General features: G+C 31.3%; 1 protein-coding gene across 1 annotated transcript; it reads right to left on the bottom strand.

Annotated features, from left to right (window-relative positions):
* Nucleotides 1-896: 896 nt before the first annotated feature.
* On the bottom strand, nt 897-8,598 carry LOC140862049 (outer envelope protein 64, mitochondrial). Its single transcript, XM_073265054.1, has 13 exons — nt 8,236-8,598; nt 7,556-7,708; nt 7,171-7,295; nt 6,683-6,808; nt 6,065-6,247; nt 5,729-5,873; nt 5,274-5,442; nt 4,910-5,044; nt 4,568-4,768; nt 2,406-2,533; nt 2,259-2,310; nt 1,682-1,751; nt 897-1,351 (listed from the first exon to the last, which is right to left on the bottom strand). The coding sequence occupies exons 1-13, from the start codon at nt 8,472-8,474 to the stop codon at nt 1,269-1,271; spliced, it is 1,809 nt and encodes a 602-aa protein (XP_073121155.1). The 5' UTR covers nt 8,475-8,598; the 3' UTR covers nt 897-1,268.
* Nucleotides 8,599-16,087: the final 7,489 nt, after the last annotated feature.

The following is a 16,087-nucleotide window of genomic DNA, read 5'->3' on the forward strand; positions in this document are numbered from 1 at the left end:
TTTCTTGATATTTTACATTATAAAATATAATTATTTTATTTATTTAACTAAAACGTGCCAAATCTTGTTACTAACATGTTTTATTTCCGTCCTTTTAAAATGTATATATAATTCAGTGTTTTAAAAATTTCCGCCTAGGATAACGGCCTGTCGTCTCGATTAGTGGCTGAGCGACGCCTCTAGGCAGCTGCGCCTAGGCGGCCTGGGCACCGTCTAGGCACCTGCTGCCTAGGCGGTTTACCCATTAATAATAATAATAAAAACTTTTAATTTTTTTAAATAATAAAGCAAACTTAGAAAGAAAAAAAATGACCACAAACCAACAATTAAGAGAGAAAAAACAAAACAAAACAAAACAAAAATGGAAAAAACAAAGAAAAACCGTCGTAAATTGTTTTCAATCTTCAACCTTCTTGCTGTCTCCCCAACTATTCAGTATTGACTATATTAGTATATATATTTTACTATATTATTAAAATTTAAAACAAAATTTATACAAAAAACTGAAAAAATTTATTTTTCATAGTAAAACTCATAAATATTTCAAGATTTTAATTTTTTTTAGTTAAAAAAACCGCCTAAGTGGCTAGATGCTAGGCGCGCCTACCACCTAGACCTTTTAAGAAAATTGATTGATATCATTGTAATTACATTCACACACGACACAACTGAGGAACAGCAAATCAACAAAACAAAACTATCACACACACACACACACACACACACTATTAAAAAAAAATCTATTATATATTATAACTGATTAAATAAATATAACGTTTAAAAACAATTATTTAAAAGGAAAGAAAAAATTGAAAACTCGTAAAACAGGGTGAATAGGGGATCGGTCACCAAAGAAAGGGTAAAATTCATATTTCTATGTTTAATAATAATAATAATAAAACAATACCCATTTCTTTATTATTCTTATTCATAACAAATCATTTGGATAACAATAACAATAACAATAACAAAACAAAATCACTCTCTTTAAGAGATCGTTCCTATACACAATAACTACAAAGTTCAGCAAAAAATGAATGTCTGGCAATTCATAGCACAATGTGATTTCCTCCGGAATCCCATCACAGCAGACAAAATTACAATATATACAAAATTCAAATCAATTATTCATCGTACAGATTCATTGCAGACATTTCGTCCCATAGCATGCAAAAGAGTTTCGCTCAAAGAATTGTTCCCTATCATTTATTATTACATCAACGTACCTCAAAGTTTTTGCTCCATTTACGAGGCGAATGGCAGTCGAGTTAAGTGGTCAATTTTCTTAGTCTTTTTTCAGCTACACTGGCCAGCTTGTTCTGTGGTTCCAGAACAAGTGCGTGCTTAAAATCTGCAAGTTACCGCCAAGATATGTGAGAACAAATAGAGAAGTAACTATGATGAACCCAGCCTGTCCAATATGCTCCAAAATGGTAGCTTCCAAACACCTCAAGAAATGTATCCACCATTTTTTAACTCAACTAGGGACTGGGGAAGTCGACAACATATTAAAAATAGTCAATACACGATATTTTTAGTTGAAGAATAATGATAATGGAATTTCACGTCCTTTTATGAGGCATGCGTTGAAAAGGATAGGGGATATCATGGGGTAAGGGCCAATAATACCACAACCATATTGTATCATGTAGTATTCGAAGAGGAATTCACTACTTCTGACCTTGAAGAGCCTCTTTGTAGAAAAGCAGAGATTCCTTAGCTGTCCCTCTTCTCAAATAGGCCTTCACGTTCTACATAGGGAAACACAAGTTTCTCGGATCATTTCCGGTGCAGTATGAGCGTAGAATACTTGTGTGCATGTGCCACATGAAAGTGCAACCGAGACAAACTGCTACTTTCTCCAGCCAAGCTAAAGCTTTGATGTCTCCAACTCTAGCACTCCGGCTCGAGAAATTAATTTTTTAAAAATTTTAATGAAATTACAATAAATATACTTAATTTATCATAAATTGCAAACAGCTCAAGCTCAAGTTCGAAAAAAAAACACCAATCAATTAAGCCCTAACTCGAGTGCTAATGCTTTCTTTGTAGAGTCAAGCTTGAGTGGGGCGGCGTTCGCTCGACTTGGTTAACCCATGTCACGATTACTCATGAACCCTAAACATTAATTTCTAACTCCGAGGAAATGGTTACCATCATGGAGTTGGAATATGATTGTAGTAAACAGAGTCAGCCGTCAGGAATAAGATAAGTTTGTGTCATATCTAATATTGAAAAGAACAAGAAGCTCCCATCACCTTCTTATCCAGGGATATCGCACTACTACAATCATCTTCAGCTTGCTGAAAGCTGCATAAATAGTTCATTTGTCAGAAATTGATAAATAAAGTGCTTTCCGTGGAAAGAAAATAACTATTGTACAAAAAGAAAAGGATGTATCAGACCATCCTAACTCCAAGTAAGCAGCTGCTCGATTGGAAAAGTATGTTGCATTTGTCTGGTTCAGTTTTATTGCCTCAGTGTAGTAACTTACAGCTTTATTCCATTGTTTTCCTTTGTACGCAGCATTCCCCTGCAAGAAAAAAAATCAAAACAAAGGCATGCATCACACTAAAAATTATTCCCGGGAATAGGAAACTAAACAAGATAATTTTTTGGATATTCAGAAACAACTACATATAGTTGCATGCAGTCATTCTGATTTGGTGCAGACCACTAAAAATAAAACAAATACTAAACAACCATAGAGCTCCAACAACCAGAAAATAATATCAAAGACTAAATTTTATAGCCAGACACTCCACAACTATTGGATGATATCTTACTAGACGCAATTTTTAAATGTACTACTTTAACAGACTTATATTTCTTAACTTTAGTGCCCAAGCACTAAACTAACAAATCAAGGAGAAGATGGTACAACACATTCTTTCTTTAATGTTGCATGCAACAACTGCAAAATCCATAAGAAAGAAAAATTCAACCTCATTAATGTGGAAAGAGGTGATAGCATCCTCTGTTAAATAGGATGTAAGCCATACAAGTTAACAATACTGCAAGAAAAAACAATTAACGGGCAAGGCAACCCCATCGTGATCATTTATATTAGAGAAAAGAAAGAACTTTGTCAGAGTGGGTCCACTTTTCAATCTTATTTAGGCCCCAGCATAGTCATCTTCGATCAAGTAAATATAACAGAAACCAAAAGGGGGTCAGAGTTTTAGAACATCATAGTAAATAGCATTCTTACAATATGTCACAGCAATTAAACAATTACAATTGAAAATGGTTTTCATCATGGAAAAAATAGACGTATGATAATATGATAAAGTCCCTATTATAGCCTATAGTGTTATAAAGATCTTATACGATGAAAGTTTTTTCCGCAGTCAATGAATTCTAAGTGATGCAAGAGCATTGGAAAGGGGCATAATGGGGATAGCGTACGTCTTGCCACGGTCATTGCAGAAAGCATTCCAGTATACTTTAGTTTTTAAGATTTCTCTATAAGATATGCAAGTTCATTCCCGAAGCAGGTTACCAAGGACCTCCAAACTATTCTTTTAGCTTTAACCAACTATTCCTCGCACTGAGAGCTCCATCATTTCGTCTACTACTACCAGTGTTCTAAATGGCGGTCGAGGCGGCCGCCTAGGCGTAGGCGGCCCTCGACCGCCCTGCCTTGGCTTCAGGCGCCCCAAGCTGTCCGGCGGGCAAGGCGGTCAAGGCGGCGGTGGCAAGCGCTCGGGCAGGAGAGGCGGTCAACAAATTTTAAATTCCAGTCAAAGGTCAAAGTAAAAATTTAAAAACCTAGTCAAAGTCTACCAATTTTAAAATCCTAGTTATTTGAAAAACACTATCCACTTTCTTTTTGTTTTTCACTTTTGTTTCAAGTCTTCTCACCGTCAACCACTAGGCCCACATGCCACCGACCGCCCGCCGCCGCCCACTTTCTTTTTGTAAAGATGGTATTATATTTATGAAGCTTTTTTTATGCATAAAGATTATTTAATTACACATCTTACATAAAAAATTATGACTATTTTTTATTACATTGCATGACTATATATGATCACCTATAAAAAAATTGCTAAAAAAATTCAACCGCCTAGGCAGACCGAGGCGGTAGTCGGTCACAGACCGCCCAGCCACTACCTCCCGCCATTTACAACACTGACTACTACCAAATGGACATATATAATAACAGCATCTCTTTTCTCTTTTTCCTTCTACTCTATTCAGTTTCAAGGATACACATATTCTAAGTCAAATACTATTGTTGGCAAAGAAAAGTCAAAAGAGGAACAATTTGCAATTACCAATATTAATATAAATTAAACAAAAGCATAAAGCTATAAAACGGCACCCATAGTTTATCAACAAGCAAACAGCAATGAAGTCAAGTCTTCTACCGCAAATACTTTGACACAAATAAAGGAAACATAAATTCCATCAAAACACGTAGTTAACGCAAGCATAGAAACAGCTTTAACTGCAAGTATTATGCTCAGCTTTTAATCCCATTCCAACAAAAATTCAAAGAAAAAGCCAACGGCTTGAGATTAGTTGATCATGGTTTGTTTTTCAAAAAAGAAAGAAAATGAACCTTTTCTTTCAAAAGCTCAGCAGCATCCATGTTGCCATTGGTATCTGGAAATGGCAAGGAACTTGAAACATCGTTGACTTCTTTTTGAAGAGATGAATACATATCCAACAAGGTATCAAGTAAAAACTTATCATTTCCATGAGATGCAATAAATGATACTGAAATTGGAGAGTCATTATGTTCTCCAAATGGTATCGTGACCTATACATAAGAGTAGAACAAATGAAATCAAGAAGCAAGTGAAAGATTCAGAAGAAAGAATAGCGTTTGAACTTTCTTTAAAAAGATGGTTGGAAGGGCAAGAAATCCAGGATGCAAAGGGTACACTTCGCTGTGAATTACCTGACAAGCTCCAGACATACTTGAAACACTTAACAAATTATAAGCCCTATCAGAGAAGTCAGCAGGAAGACCTTTCTTCGAGTTCAGCTTGACTGGAGCATCAGCCACTGTGGGAATTACTAATATTCCATCATCCTTCAAAACCAAGAAGAGAAATGAAGGCAACTTAATACAAATCAGAGACAAAAGAGATGCACAAAATTCAAGACAACGGTGACATTATAAAGCATGAACTGTAAAAAATGTCAAATAAAAAAGTTAATATCGATCATGTGTTTTATATAAATCGAGGTACTAATCTGAAATAAGTCAACTCCCCACCAAGAAGATGTAAAAGGATCCATGCTCTGATAGTGGTGAATACCTTCAAGAGGCTTTGTAGAGCAGCCCGCATCTCTGTTTTAACTTTATACAAACTTTTAATGTTATCCTGGTTTGCATTTATTGATGTCCAAACACGATTAGAAATATCAGAAGCTAATTTAGGTTTTACTGATTTAACCCAATCTTCATGATTTGTTTTGAACTCATATCTGAAAAAGAGAAAAGTCCCGTCAGAGAAAAACTGAGGCTGGAATCAACAAATTTCCACATCTTGCATCTCAAAATAAAGTGTTTTATTTATTCCTATCAGAAATGGGAGAAGTAAAGCTTTTAACAAATAAAATCTTAAAGTGATATTTATACACTGATACAAAAAAGCCCTATTGCTCTAAGGGCACAAGATAATACAAAAACCAGTTAGGTAAGAAATAAGGTAACCTAGATTTTATGAATATCAAATTATCAGACTATGAAACATAGAAATATGCAGAAGACCTTTGTAGCAAAAGCATTACAGAAGACAGTGCTTTCAAAGCAGACATTCCATTTTGCTGGTTTGCTGATTCATCACGAAAAGCTCCAAGGCTGGGAGCATTTGAAGCAACATACTTCCCACAGTTCACATGCTCAGGAGTCCGGTCTATGTATTTTTAACATATCAAACCAGAAAACATAAATTTCAAACTAGATTTTTTGGTGTCAAAACTCAAAATAATGCTACTTCACTGTGAAAATGCACAGAAATATTTCGTTGAGACTTTTTTTTATTCAAATTATACAAAGTAGATAACATAACATATAGATAATTAAATATTAAAATTAAAAACTTACAGCCAGATAACTTCTCCGTTGCTTTGCTTACAACATGGACAGTTTTCTGAACGGGAACCTTGGAAAGCTGGAAAAGATCATCAGCAATTATCAACCTCCTTGTCCTTTTAGGTGCCAAAGGATTTAACTGCAGTAGACTATGACCCACACGATGCAAAACAGATGGATCAGCAGCCAACCACCCTGAGCCATTGATGTTATAGTTACTAAAATAAAATGATTTGGCATAAAATTAAAGATCTACAACTATTAAGACGTAAAATATGGTCCAACTTTGTTCCAAATGAAATTCGAAAGATGAGATGAATTAAGCATTTAGAAGTAACCATGAAAGCATCTTTGTATAATGGCATTTGTAACCAAAATATGTATCTAGCAATGGTAATTGATTTCACACTTGTAAGCTTTTATGAATGACTTGGCAGATCAGCCTAGGTATGAATTGTGCACATCCTTCACAATTATACATAGCTGCCATGAAAGAACATCCAATAAAAATGCAGTTCATGATTTATGATCCACGTCAGTGGAGAGGGACAAACTTTTTGACTGTTCAAACAAGATGCGAGCTGAAATATTTAAAAATTTGAAGCAGCAGCAAACTCCAGGATTACATACCAACAGCATCCAAACTTTGGGAATTTGGCACAACACCAATTGAAGATACAATTCCATGCGATGGTCTGAACCCAAGGATGCCACAAAATGAAGCTGGTACTCTTACACAACCGACTGTATCAGTTCCTAAAATAGGCACATTATATGATGAGGATGCTTTTCAATGATGAATACAATTTGACCAGGTAAGTACATCTTGACGTGGTACAATTACTCGTACAATCTATTGAAATCTCAAAAGTTAGGTGCGAAAGGAAACAAAACATGACATATGCACTAAAACTAGCACAACATTCAGTAAACACCTATTTTATTATTATTTTTTTGCCTGAAGCAGTCTTGGGTCAAAACATTGTTCTTCCAAATAAAGTGTGATCTATTCTAATAAACAATGATAAATAATAAACAAACATCATCTAAATTAAATATGGCAGGTAGGGATCTCAACAATCTTGTCCTATCGCATTCAAAGTTTAAAATATCTGTACCAAGAGCAAAATCTAAGAGATGTCCAGCAACAGCCGCTGCTGATCCACTAGAAAAGCCTCCTGGAACAAGAGATGGCTTTAGCGGGTTGGTTGGCATTCCATAGTTCCGATTTTGCCCTGATATACTGTAAAAATTACAAGGACGGTAATCAACTGCTGCCCTACTCCATCACCTCAAAACACAAAATCCCCCACCCCCGACGACCCAACACCACTAAAGGGAAAAGTGAGCAAATGATAAAAGTATATAGGATATGTTTTTCCAACACAAGCAAAATAGCATCCTTGAAGCAACACAGAAAATAACATTTGCCTTTCTTGATATCTGTCGTACTCATGACAGCTACAATGTTGTATTTAAAAAAACTAAGGCAAAATGAAATACCCTAAACCGAGCTCATCCATAACAGTCTTGCCTACACAGGTCGCCCCATTTTTAAGTAATGTTGTCACAACTAGAGCTGTTTTCACGGCCTCCTCGTGTGTCCTCTTCCAATCAGCACACCCATATCCCGTTACATAGCCTTTTACATCAATACTGCAAAATATCAAAATGAAAGAAAACGTTTAGCAGTTAGTTGACGTATCATCCATGTGACCCCTTTACTGGTAGACAATTTCAGGATCCAACTTTCTATAAAGAAACTACACAAAACTTTGGGTTATTCTCATTTGAAAAGCACTAGCCACTACTGGCTCCCCGCTAGTTCCAGATCCAAGTGCATCACAATCATATTTGTTCGGCACTACATTTTACAACAACATAGAAGTAAAATATTTACAAAAACCAAATATCTCAGATTCTTTTCCTCCTAATTCATAAACGAAAAATCAATACGAATACAATGTCAAGAAATGTTGATGAAGAAACTTGAGTTTTAACTTTTACTCTTGCCATGCCAATTAGCAACATTCGAAAACAGAGGGAAAAACCCAACCATGAAACCGAAAATTAATGCAACCTTTCCAACAAAAATAATAATAAAGCTAAGCAACGGAACGGGCACAACAAACCAACCGTGTACATAAACATCAAAAAGTTCAAAACAAAAAGTGACCACATACTTGTCATTGATGGCGAATGTGAGGTCAGAGAGAGGGAGACGAGAAGCCGGAGGCGGCGGCTGAGGAAATGGAAGGAGCTCGAATCGCTCGATAAAAGCTCCGAAGTCTTCTTTAACGGAGCTCTTAGCTTTGATCCGACGCCGCTGTACCTCCGCCAGGATCAAAACTCCGGCGATACTGACACCGATCACCACCCACACCTTGGGATTCGAAGCACTAAATTTCGACAGTTTAGACATTTTCCTATCGAAATATCGATGAGAAGTCGGCGAATAGTAAAGACGGTTTCCGCGATTCCGCTTGAATATTCGAAAGGGAGAAATGGGGGTTTTAGAGAGCGAGAGAGAGAGAGCCAAGGGTTTAAGGAGAGAAAATCAAAGGGGTCGCGTTGGAAATCTTTACAGCTTACTGAAGCGCGTTCGGTTGACGCGCTTCAAACTCAACTCGAGTCGAGTTTTGATCAGTTCGATTGTAACATTATTACACACACTTGTCCAACAAGTTATTGAAGTTTGAATTCAACCTACTATACGTTCTAATTGTCAATTCAATGGTTCAATGATTTGTCACATCACATATTCAACATTAATCTATTATTATAAATAAAATGACATTATTTTTAGAAGATTAAAAATATTTTAGAAAAAAATTAATTAGATTTTTTATTTAGTAGATGAATTAGAAACTATGTCACTTTTTAATGTTTTGACCTTTTTTATCATCCCCAAGTTTCCAATTCAATTAAGTAAAATGTGAAATCAAAATTCAAACACTTAACTTAAGTAAATAAAGAAAAATATTAATGGGTATTGTATTGATCAATTCGGCGGCCTTTTTTTTGGGGCCCAATTGTTAAATAGGCTTTATTAAATATCACGTATCTTGTTTCACAAAGTAGTATTTTTAATAATGCTAGAAGTACAACCAATATATCGTACAACGATATTTACAACAATTATGTCGTGAGATTTTGCTATTATCTCGTGAGATTTTGATATGATATCGTGAGATTTTGCATTCAATGTATCGTGAGATTTGATAAATTAAAATTTTATATTGAATTCTCTGTGGTGTAAAAATTGTTGTACATGTAGCATTGCTCAATATTTTTTGTGATATTGAAGATCAGTTTTACGGGTAGAGTTCAACTTACTTGATGTGTATTACTTAATTTTTAATTTAATAATTTAATGATTTGTCACGTCAACTCTTCAATATTAATTATGTTTATGTATTAAAATATAGATCGTTAGATCCATGATTTGAGTAATATCCTAAAAATAAAATCTCGTTAACCAATTTTACCAAAGTTGATTGACGTGAAACCGTCTAATGAAGACATTACAATCTAATTATTTACAATTGTAATATTCCGGTATAAATATTTTATAATAGTTTTTTCACAAAATTTTTATAAAATGTTTCTTACAATTATTTTGAGAATAAATATGTGTTTGAAAAATCATTCAATAAAATTATTTTTAAAGTTAGAAGTGTTTTGACAACTATTTTTTTTAAAAAAATATTTTATAGTTTAAAATAATTAAGAAGGCTTCTGGACAATTATCTATATATATATAATAACTGAGTTTTTGCCAAAAATAGTAAAATCCCGCCAAAAAGTTAGCTAAAAAAGGAAAACAAACAAAACTTATTTTTATTTGTGTTCTATAAGCAATGAAATTTTTCATTCTTTTCATACATTATATATATTATATACATATATAAATATATAATTTATAACGATAACTCATATAATTTACGAAAATTACATATTTTATAACGTTATGTTTTGCTAAAAAATTTCACTTTGAAATGTAGATAAATAAATTCTAAAAATATAATAATAAATAAATTATAATTTAAAAATTTGCTTAATTACTCTACACAAATGTAATAATTTTAGGAATCCTTACATATTACATAAATGCTTTAATATACAAATTTGTAATAATTAATATATTTCATTAACAATACAATAAAATTAGAATATTTAATAATTATTACATATAAAATGTATCGTAAATGAAAAAATCACTTAATTTTTTTTAACATTTAAGAAGTCTTTAATTTCGGAGGTTGATTTTTCTTTAATAAAATACAAAGATTATATTTTAAAATATGAAAGTTTGACCACGAATGAAAATTGAACATTATTAACAAAAAAAATTTAGTTTGCAATAATTATATTTGAAGGTGCAAATTTTAAAATAATATATTAAAATGATTTTCCATAATCATTGCATATATAAAGTTGTAAATATTCAATTTGCTATAATACAATAAAAAAATCATCTATATATATACAATATAAACCGTATAAATATTTATATATATTTATATATAATAAAAATAAATTTCTTTATGTAATCTCCGTAATAAAAAAAAAAAGAAACAAAATAACTAATGACATTTCAACCAGTAATTAAAAGAATAAAATAAAAAATAATAACAAAAATAGAATACATTTCCAATTTTGATTAAATCCCAATTATTATTGTATAAATAAACATAAATTTAACATTTAAAATGTAAAGAGTTTAATTTCTTCTTCAAATTTTCATGCAGAATTATCAATCAGTATACATAATCACGTTCAATACATTTGTGTTCTATAAGCAATGAAATTTTTCATTCTTTTCATACATTATATATATTATATACATATATAAATATATAATTTATAACGATAACTCATATAATTTACGAAAATTACATATTTTATAACGTTATGTTTTGCAAAAAAATTTCACTTTGAAATGTAGATAAATAAATTCTAAAAATATAATAATAAATAAATTATAATTTAAAATTTTGCTTAATTACTCTACACAAATGTAATAATTTTAGGAATCCTTACATATTACATAAATGCTTTAATATACAAATTTGTAATAATTAATATATTTCATTAACAATACAATAAAATTAGAATATTTAATAATTATTACATATAAAATGTATCGTAAATGAAAAAATCACTTAATTTTTTTTAACATTTAAAAAGTCTTTAATTTCGGAGGTTGATTTTTCTTTAATAAAATACAAAGATTATATTTTAAAATATGAAAGTTTGACCACGAATGAAAATTGAACATTATTAACAAAAAAAAATTTAGTTTGCAATAATTATATTTGAAGGTGCAAATTTTAAAATAATATATTAAAATGATTTTCCATAATCATTGCATATATAAAGTTGTAAATATTCAATTTGCTATAATACAATAAAAAAATCATCTATATATATACAATATAAACCGTATAAATATTTATATATATTTATATATAATAAAAATAAATTTATTTATGTAATCTCCGTAATAAAAAAAAAAGAAACAAAATAACTAATGACATTTCAACCAGTAATTAAAAGAATAAAATAAAAAATAATAACAAAAATAGAATACATTTCCAATTTTGATTAAATCCCAATTATTATTGTATAAATAAACATAAATTTAACATTTAAAATGTAAAGAGTTTAATTTCTTCTTCAAATTTTCATGCAGAATTATCAATCAGTATACATAATCACGTTCAATACATTTTTAGTTTGTAATATTTACCATATTTATGAAGATTCAAATTTTAAAAAATATATTAAGAAGATTTTTCATAATCATTGCTCATATAAAGCATCAAATATTCAATTTGCGATAATCTATATATATATATATATAATCTAATATTAAAGATTTAGAACAAAGATAAATAAAATATTATTTACTGAAAACAGACATATACAAAGTTTCAAATATTCAGTTTGAATTATTATTAACCAAATTTATAAAAAACTATTTTATTCTAGATATTCAAAAATTTATAGATTTATAAACATGTATAAACCATATAAATATTTACAAATATTTATCTACAATAGAAATAGATTTATTTATGTAATCTCCATAATAAAAAAAAAGGAACAAAATAACTAATTATATTTCAACCGGCAAATTAAAACAATAAAATCAAAAATAATAAAAAAAAAATATAATTCCAATTATGTTTAGATCCCAATTATTATTGTATAAATAAACATATATTTAACATCAAAATTGTGAAAAGTTTAATTTCTTCCTCAAATTGTCACGTAGAATCATCAATTAGTCATCGTTCAATATATACAAAATGACACAATTGTTTTAAGTTATTCGTGATATTAATCTTTCAACTTATTTCAAGAATGTCTTTGACCCTTTTGATCCAAGACTTCGTTTTAAATTTCAAAGAAGACAGACAATCAACAAAATTCAGGGTCAATCATTATCTCATGTAGGAATTTTTTTTTGAGGAATTCCGTGTTTGGTCATGGCCAATTGTATGTCGCCGTATCTAGAGTTACCAATCCTAAGAGTCTCAAAATCTTGATATGTGATGACAAGACCAATCAGAAAATTCAACAACAAATATTGTATTTAAAGAAGTTTTTCAAAATTTATAAGATAATTTGTTTGTTTTCTAATTATATAATGCATGTTTCGATTGTTTGTTCAAATGTTTATTTTTAATATTATTTTTCATCATTAACTGTATCAAATAATATCACGTGCATCACATAACATATTTTTGTTTAAAGAGTTTTTGTCTTTTTTAAATTTTTTTAACATTATTCTAATTACTCATTGTAAAATTAAATTTGTTTATATTTTACTTTATAGTCAAAATTTTAATTTAATCCAAATTAATTATATTATACACAAGATATAGCTCGTGCATCGCACGGGTGAAAATACTAGTACTTGTTTTATAAAAGCTTGAGTAGCTCCTATAGGGATGTCAAAACTCAACCCAACACGCCAACCCGATACGAATCGACCCGAAAAATATCGGGTTAGGATTGGGGGTTTTTGTTTTGTGTCGAATCGGGTTGACCCGAAAGTTAACCCGGAAAATTTAATCGGATTTGGGTTGGGTTCGGGTCAACTCGGGACCCAAATTTTTTTACTATTATTATTTTTTATATAAAATTAAGAAATATTTGCTACATTTTTATTAGTTGTATGCTTGAAAAAAATTATTGTAGTTATAATAGATTTTCGTCATTTAATATTTATTTTTTACAATTTTTATTTTTAAAATAATTTTTTATTTTTTGTATATAGTAAGTATGCTTTAAATTTTTTACAACTAGACTTTCAAATTTAAATTATATATAATTTGTTATTATGTGATTAAATTAAATTATTACTATTATTATTGTTTGTTTTGAATTTTTATTTCATTATTTAGTTAAAAAATAAAAAATAAAATCGGGTTGGCTCGGGTTGATCGGGTTAATTATCGGGTTAGCCTGATTCGGGTTCGGGTTGGCAATTAATTTTGGGGTTGCCTTGGGTTCGAGATGTGAAATTTTTAACTATTTTCGTCAACCCGACCCGACCCACCCGACCCACCCGAATTGACATTTTGTTCCTATGAGACATTTTGATGCATCTTTATCTGTAAGACGCGTCAAAATTGTTTATATTTACAATAAAAACTAATACATTTGTCATAAAAAAATAATATTTTTAATGAGAGACTCAAATAAAAAATTCGCCTCACAAAATTTACTAGTGAAAATATTTCACAGTAGTTTTTGTGTAAAACTTTTAATTATTGTTTATTCGCATTTTTTTATTGTATAAAAACATCAAAACAATTGTTTTTTTAAAAACTATAATTAAATTACACTTTTTAAAAATATTTTTAAAAAATATATCATAAAATTTCTTATCCAAACACTTTTTTTAAAAAAAAAATCACTTATAAAACAGAAAACGTTTAAATTTATTTGTCCAAACGAATTAAACACCATGGTTGGATCGCTCTATCGAACAAAAAAAATTATTGCACCCCAACAACAACCAAGTGCATAAAACTTGATGGGAATGGACTCTCTCTCGAGTTATATATTGATAAGCAAAACTCAAAATGATGTATGTCAACAATAATAATATTGTAATTAATCTCCCCAACATTATCAAGTGCAACAAATTAAACTCGATGGGAATGGACTCTTGAGATCTCCAAAATCTTTTATCACTTATAACTTTCAAGACACCATAAATTTCAATGCATCAAATAATTCGTTCAATCATCTCAAAAAAAAAAATGAGGAATCTGATATTCTTTACTTTGTTCTTCCTCCTCTGCATGAATGTTCTATCCTTAGCCGATGAATCCATCGATGATGATCAAGAAAGTAGAGCCTCATCAGCTGATAAAGCTATCACACGATCTCCAATATCATTCCCGTTCCGCCTCCCTTCACGGTGGCTGAACTCTCACCGCCACCACGCCGGCCCACCACAACATAATCGCAAACACCACCACCACGGCCACAAACCGCGGCATAAGCACCATGGAGGCCACCACAATCCACCAAGTCCGGTACTAGTACCCCCTCCGCCGCCATCCGATAATCATCTAAACCCGCCGCCTCCGCCGAAGAAGGATCCCCAGGATTGCTCGATGGCTCTTATATACGTGGAAGGGTGTGTGCCGGATCTGATATCTTCATATTTCGGGGAAAATGTTAGGGTTAGTGCAAATTGTTGCCAAACCATTGCAGGGCTTTCGGGTACATGTTTCGACGAAGCGTTCGCGCAGTTCGAAACCCCGGCTTTCACCGGTAGGGTGAAGGGTTTCTGCTCTCAACTACAATGAAAATCTTCGCTACTAGTATGGGAGGTGTACGTGCAAAATATGCATGTTATTGTTTCTTCTTGATGATTTGCATGCATGGGATATAAGTTCTATATTTGTTTGCTAGCTACCATATGGTACTATTTTTTGAGTTGTACGTTAGGTTAACATGTTGGGATTGGGGATTTTCACAAATTTTTTGGGGATTTGTTAACGTAAATTATATTTTTGGTTAATTATATATATTTTTTGTGTGTTTGATCTTCTGCTATGAGGTTGATCAATTTCAATTGTTCATCAAGTTTAATTTGTTTTTTTTTTTCCTTTCTGATCTTTTTAACATGGGTTTGAAGAAGAAGCGTTTATGTTTGTTGGAATATACCTATTACAAATTTTATAAACTCTTTAAAAAGTTGTTTAAAGAAGAAGGATATGTTTAGACAACTATTAAGTAAATAGGTTTTTATAATTGAAAACGTGTCTGAACTATTTTTTTAAAGAGAAGACAGTTTAAAACTAAGTAAAATGGTGTTTGGTTAACTATTTTAAAAAACCGTTTTAACTTGTATTTTTTATTCTAAAAGCATTAAAAAAATAAACACATCTTAGTCGTTCATATTTGGAGAAATTTTTTTTTAAAAAAAATAATTTTCAAATTTACAAAAATATTATCCATCACATATTTTAAGTTTTCGAAGATGATAATGGCAACGCGATTAATGTGCGCATTCACTGTCAGCAATTTCGATCGAAAAGGATGCCAAACGGAATCAAATTGAAGGGTAATTTTGTAATTTTTGCATCTGATAACACAGATAATTAGCTGATAAAAAAAATTAAAAATCTCACATGAAAACATCGAATTTGTTTGGATTTTATTTTATAATGAATCTATAAATCATTTCAAATCTTACCTTGCGATTCTCTCGACCAAGTCCAAATCTTTTAATCCAAATTTGATCGTTCACATTCGTTCTCTCACGGAAAAGTCAATAGTACCTCAAGGTGACATGTCAGTTTGTGATTGGTGTCAGTTTGTGATTGGCTATATTTGTGGGTCCCACATGAGTAGCCAATCACAAACTGACACACCACTACCCTCAAGGTGGCATCAACATTTCCCTCTCTCACATGTATTCATTCATCCCCCGATAAGGGTTTAGTACATGCCACTCGCAGGGCACTACCCTGCGGGTGACGTGTAACCTCATGATTGGTCAAA

This window comes from Henckelia pumila, chromosome 4, assembly GCF_033568475.1.
Source record: "Henckelia pumila isolate YLH828 chromosome 4, ASM3356847v2, whole genome shotgun sequence".
In the NCBI taxonomy this organism is placed as follows: Eukaryota; Viridiplantae; Streptophyta; class Magnoliopsida; order Lamiales; family Gesneriaceae; genus Henckelia; species Henckelia pumila.

Bases quoted from the DNA above. Each gene is read 5' to 3' on its own strand.
- LOC140862049 (XM_073265054.1), bottom strand. From the start codon at position 8,474: ATGTCTAAACTGTCGAAATTTAGTGCTTCGAATCCCAAGGTGTGGGTG. The intron at 7,296-7,555 runs GTATTTCATTTT...TAATTTTTACAG, and splicing joins ATGGATGAGCTCGGTTTAGG to TATATCAGGGCAAAATCGGA. The intron at 5,874-6,064 runs GTAAGTTTTTAA...AAAAATACATAG, and splicing joins AACGGAGAAGTTATCTGGCT to ACCGGACTCCTGAGCATGTG.